Genomic DNA, 6,150 nt, shown 5'->3' with positions numbered 1-6,150 from the left:
GCAGGGACTGTTTTCTGAGCCAGGTAGACAAGCCAGGAACTCAACAGTAGTTCAAACGGGGCTCAGACAGCAGGTCCTTCTACATGGATTCTGTAGGGACAGAGGACATTTACTGGAACGAGGCTCAAATAATCTATCTCTTGCACAACAACCCTCTAGCTTTGTGCCGTCCTGGGGCATCTGGTCTCCGCCACCTGACCTGCAGCCTTCGCAGGTCCTCAAAAAAAGAAAAAAAGACGGAATTGTCCTGTGATCAAAAGTTACAGAGCAGAGAAAGAGGCGTGGCAATCCTTTCAGCCCGCCTGCTTTAAACAGAGAGTGGCGTTTCCAACGCCCAATAGCAATCCAGGGAAGAGTTGCCTTCTGATTGGCTAGCCTCACGAACGTAAAGGCGGGCCTCTCCACCGTTCAAACCGGCGGCGCCAAGGAAAGAAGGCGAGAGGAGCTGCTGTTTCCCCTGCTGGGCCCGTCGTCATGGAGACGCTCCTCTCCCAAGCCGAGCTGCTGCCCAGCCTCTTGGCGGCGTCGCGCTCGGGCCTGGTGCGAGGCTGGGACGCGGCGGCCGTGCGCCGGGCCCTGAGCTGGGGCCGCTTCTTCCAGGGGCTGCACGCCCGCCTCCCGCCCGAGCGCGGCATCTGGGCCTCTGTGGAGCGGCGCCTGCGCAGCCGGGGAGCGCCGCTCGGCCTCGGCCACTTGAAACGCTGCCCGGAGCTGCTGGGCCTGGCGCTGCTGGAGAACCGCGCGCTGCCCTACGACGCCTGCCGCGCCCTCCTGCGCGCCCTCCTGCACGGTGAGGACGCGGAGCGCCGCGCCCACCGCCTGGCGAGGCGAAAGGCGGCCGCCCAGCTCCTCCTCCTCCTCCCTTCGGCGCCTTCTCCTCCTCCTCCTCCTCCTCACGAGGCCCCTCCGGTCAGAGCCCAGGGGCAGCTGCTGCTGGCGCGGCTGCGGGAGGAAGGCGGCGAGGAGGGCGCCCTCCTGGAGCAGCTGCCCTGCGGCCCCGCGCTGCACAGGGCCGTGGCGGCGGCGCTGCTGGAGCCCGGAGGCGAAGCAGAAGCCAGGGCGGCGCTGCTCCCTTGGCTGCTGCAGCAGCAACAACAGCAGCAGCCTCGCCTGGCCGCCTTCTTCCGCCTTCTGCCGGCCTCGTGGGCGGCCTCGCTTTGCAGCCGCCACCCCGAGCTGCGCGCCCCTTACTTGAGCCTCTTGGCGGCCTGGGGGAGCCGGCTCCGATACGACCCGCTGCGCGGGGAGTGGGGGGCCGGCGGCCTAGAAGAAGGCGCGGCGGCGCCTTGGCAGGAGGTGAGGGAGCGTGTCGGCTGCCTCTGCCAAGGGCCGGAGCCTCTACGCAGCGCGGTGCTGGCGCAGCTCAGAGACCTGAAAGCCCAGGATGGGGGCTTTGAAGTGCGAGGCCTGAGTGTTTGGACTGATCTCCTGCTGGACGTGCAGGCGTCTGCTTGGAAGGAAAAGCTCCTCGCGCGAAGCCTTCCCCCGTCAGCCAAATCAGTTGAAAATCTAGAATGAAAAACAAACACTGTACCTAAAGGAAAGATGACTTTGTATTGATTCTCCATTCAGAACTACTCACTTAAGATCAAGTTGCCTAGAGGTTCCCAGTGTCTTAACACTTTTTTTGTTTTGTTTTCCAGCAGAGGATTGCTTCATGTAAAGGAATGTGTTCCTGTGTATTCTCAGTTTTAGGTTTTCACTCCCAAGTGTAACAGTGCAATTAAATCACATAGAATAGATCCTCCCTCATGTGTTTTGTCATCTTCAGCCCTTCATTATAGAGTAAAAAGAAAGTTATTCTATAAGAGTATAAAAAACAAATGCTAGTTGCACCTTACATGCTCAGAAGTGCATGTTGAAAAGCACATTATTATGGATGCAATGCTAGTGATTTATGTATGTGTAAATGTTATTAGGACGAACCAAAGTGATGCAAGAGAGTGTGCAAGCATTTGAGTTCTGCAGAACACTGTTTCGACACTTAGGTTCATGTCAAACTGAAATGTTCTCAATGGGCCAACATGGCTTCCTGTCCTTTTTGTATGTCTCTGTAATGTGTAGGTGAGACTGCTATGTCTACCAAAAGATTAGAACAAAGATTTGCATCCTGAATTCTGGAGCAGTCACAAATTGTTACAAAATTACCCAGCACTAGACATTTTTAAAAGCTCACACAAGTAGTACTCTACATGTTGATACACTGTGGACATTGCTATGTAGGCTCTGCTATTGAGCTAAACATAGGGAGGAATATTACCTGAGGTAGTTGTATTTCCCAGTCAGTTATCAGCAACTTAATCAGTATTCATGACTTAACTGACTCATATTTTGGTTGTCAGCAGTGATATAGGTGAAGAACCTCTTGTAAAACATACTGTGGCAGTGTGAAGTGTGTCTCCTGTCAATGCTCTTCTACAAATACAAAACACTGATTTGTTTTGACATATTGTATTGGATAGGTCCACTTAAGAGATTTCCTCTTACGTCCATAGAGTAGCCACATGTGGGCCCATAGTCTTTTTCACTGTTTTGTTTTTTTTGGTGACCATAGCCAGTTGAGACCAGAACTTCAACATTCAGTAAAGTAAAAATGGGGCTATTGCTACGACATATGTGTGTTCATGTGTAATTTGCATGATTATTGCCTATATTTAAGTGGTCTTTGTGTAGAAATCGTTATGATCCTTGATTTTCCTTGTATTGTTGATGGCCTGCAGTTGCAATATTGGAAAATATCCCTGCTTGTTAGGCTGGTCAGGAAGTCTTTCCTGCTTGCTTAGTTCTAGTTGCCTGAAATTATAAACACTTGTTCCTAATTATGTCTTTATTATAATACAACTTTGAACTTCCATGTAATAATCTGTCTTCTATGGATAGGTCTGGGACGCGGGTGGCGCTGTGGGTAAAAGCCTCAGCGCCTAGGGCTTGCGGTTCGAATCCCCATGGCGGGGTGCGCTCCCATTGCTCGGTCCCAGCGCCTGCCAACCTAGCAGTTCGAAAGCACCCCCGGGTGCAAGTAGATAAATAGGGACCGCTTACTAGCGGGAAGGTAAACGGCGTTTCCGTGTGTGGCTCTGGCTCGCCAGAGCAGCTTCGTCACACTGGCCACGTGACCCGGAAGTGTCTCTGGACAGCGCTGGCTCCCGGCCTATAGAGTGAGATGAGCGCCCAACCCTAGAGTCTGTCAAAACTGGCCCGTACGGGCAGGGGTACCTTCACCTTCACCATCGATAGGTCCAGTGCAGTGATCTCAAACTGATATATGCATTAATTAACACAGCAGAGACTGGTCACATCACTTCAGGTTTTCAAGCTCTATATTAACATTTGCCTTGTACATCCAAAATTTGTGGGTGGTATTTGACTCATTTTTACTCAATAGACCCATTGAAATTTGTGAACGTGACTATGTTAGGGTAGGGTTATTAATTTCAATAGATCTACTCTAAAATCAGTAGAATACCACCCTGTGTATATAATAGATATTAAGCCAATGCTATTTGAATTGTACTCTCTGTGTGAGGAAAGATGGGTAGAAATTAAAAAAACAACCCTGTATTTTTGAGCTACAAAACAAGGAACCATCTAAGTACAATAAATTATTAGTGTAGAACTGGTTCCAATCAATTTCTTATGTATAGTGGCAAAAGTGCAGAAGTTCTCAAAGCAGAATGTAACCATTTTGTGTCTACTTGTGCCCAATGATTTGTTGCCTTTGTTGTATTTGTGCTAATAGAAGGAATACATATGTGTTAACTTGGAATAGACAGAAGTTGACTTTTTTGAATCCAAGTAATGAGATTAGAAATAAATGATGTAAGCCTTATACTCCTATAGTGACATATCTTTTTCCACTATCAGAACATGCCTTGGGCTGCCATTCCCTCTTGGGCACTCCACAGAAATACTTTCTTGTTCTTGGGAAACCATATTTTGTTTCAGTATCCTAGCCAACAAACTACTCTGTCTTGCAGATAAAAAAAGGCTTATCATAGTCACACTTTCATATGGGCTAATCAAATTGTACTCATTAGGGTTTACTTATGAGTAAATATGCATGTTGCTCTGTGGTTCACTGATGCATATCAGTGCTTTACTTTTTGAAAATGTTCCATTATAGCTGCTGTTTCACATTGGATCTATTCAGCATCCCTAAGCATGTTTACATCAAAAGAGAAGTTTCGCTGAGTTCAGTGGGACACAGTCCCCTGGTATAAGTTTGCAGCTTTGGTGCTTTATCAATCTATTGGAGATTTGGTTAAAGTTGTGGCAATTTCAGGTATGCACAGTTTGCTTTCTTTGGCATAAATCCTAGATTTAAAGCTACTCTGATCATTTCATTTAGTGCCGTGTGTGTGTGTGTGTGTGTGTGTGAGAGAGAGAGAGAGAGAGAGAGAGAGAGAGATGCTGAGCTTGTAAAGAAGTCTCACTGCAGTTGTAACACTATGGAAAGGTTACATAGCTATCAACCCACAGCTATGAGTTCAATACGGTTGCTAATGTGTTGGCTTCAAAAAAGCACTAATTAAGTATGATGTTATTAAAAATAGTTTTCTAGCCTTGAGTGCAGAATATTAGAGCATTAGCAATGCAATTCTATTCGTTGGGTTTACTCCCAGGTAAGTGTAGCCTAAGCCTTTTTATTCTGCCATGTCAGAAGCCATAACATGATCCCTTAAAGAATTATTCTGAAGAACAGGAACCTGCCTCATACCTAATCGGACTGTTGGTCCCTCTAGGTCAGTATTGTATTGTCTACACCAGGAGTCGGGAATCTTTTGCAGCCCAAGGGCTGCATTTCCCTCTACACAACTTTCTGAGGGACACATGCCAGTGCTGGATGGGGCCAGAGACAAGAGTGGTTAGTTTCTTCACATGCAGTAGGTTAGTTTCTTCACGTGTACTCTCTATCCAGGCAAGCAATAGGCATTATTGGAGTTTGATAACATATTCCAGCCACATCAAAACACTTGGCATGCAAAGCAGGGCCCAGAAGGGGTGTAAACTGGGAAGAATTCCAAGGGCCAGTTAGGCAACCCTGGTCTGCACTGGTAGCAGCTCACCAGGGTTTCAAGTAGGAGACTTTACCAGCTGTGTCTAGAGATGCTGGGGATTGAACCAGGGACCTTCAGATTGCAAAGCAGATGCTCTTACCATGAAGCTACAGCCATTCCAGCTAAATAATTCCATCACTTAATTCTAGCAAAGTGGTATGTTTGGGTTGTGTGTAAAATGCACACATGCATAAATTTTATAGGTTAGTAAATTCATTAATTTCTTATTAATGTAAATGGTTTAGGTTGGAACAATTGATTTCTCTTGGGCTTTAATTGGATATGATCAATCGTGAATCACAAGTGAAACAACAAGGTCATTCATCAGCTGCTTAATGTTGTAATGGGCTATGCTTGCCCTTTCAGCTGAGAAAAGATGGAGAGCCCTAAGGGAATGAGATTTAAATTATCGTGCTGCTGACAATTAAATGTGTGTACTGCTGTCTCTTACAGCCTCATTAGTCTTAATACTGGGGTGAAAGCTGCTGAGTTCAGAACGGGTCCATAATATGTTATGAGAGCTTTGTAATTTTATTCAGCGTTTTTAGAATTTGAATCTCCCTTATGCTTATCAAGATAAAAAGCAAATCCATGATGCACCAAAACAACTGGTGTAAACTGATGGTTTGGGCTGGCTTACTTTTATGGCATCATATCTCCTTTGAACCTTGCATGTATGTGCTTTAAACCTACAAACAGAACAGTGAAGAAGTGACATCCCACTATCCTATCCATATTAGAGATAAGAATATATCCATACCAAAGTTGGACTGTTTCCACTACAGGACAGAGCAGACAGAATCACCTACATTCCTTCTCTGCAGCCATAGATGCAAGCACATATTATTTCCATTGGTAGGAAAGTTCCTCTTTACCAGATCATTTCTCCCCCTTTGGGGCAAGAATCAGACTCCTGGCAGGGCTAAAGTCTACATACCTCAGAAGCCTCTCCTTTTCTCCACACCTCCCACATTCTGCTTGTGTTTCCTGATGAATCTCTCCCCTGGACTATCATCATAGTTTCAGTTGGCCAAACCATCATGAAGGAAGCTGCTTTGCACATGGCATGGGACATGCGATTTATTTCTAACTA

General features: G+C 46.7%; 1 protein-coding gene across 1 annotated transcript; it reads left to right on the top strand.

Annotated features, from left to right (window-relative positions):
- Window positions 1-387: 387 nt before the first annotated feature.
- FANCF (FA complementation group F) lies at window positions 388-3,829 on the top strand. Its single transcript, XM_077929638.1, has 2 exons — window positions 388-2,880; window positions 3,238-3,829. The coding sequence occupies exon 1, from the start codon at window positions 475-477 to the stop codon at window positions 1,516-1,518; it is 1,044 nt and encodes a 347-aa protein (XP_077785764.1). The 5' UTR covers window positions 388-474; the 3' UTR covers window positions 1,519-2,880; window positions 3,238-3,829.
- The last annotated feature ends 2,321 nt before the right edge of the window (window positions 3,830-6,150 follow it).

The sequence above is a fragment of the Podarcis muralis genome, chromosome 1 (assembly GCF_964188315.1).
Source record: "Podarcis muralis chromosome 1, rPodMur119.hap1.1, whole genome shotgun sequence".
NCBI lineage: Eukaryota > Metazoa > Chordata > Lepidosauria > Squamata > Lacertidae > Podarcis > Podarcis muralis.
Note: the sequence above shows the minus strand (reverse complement) of the source record. Positions and strands in the feature narration are given on the sequence as shown.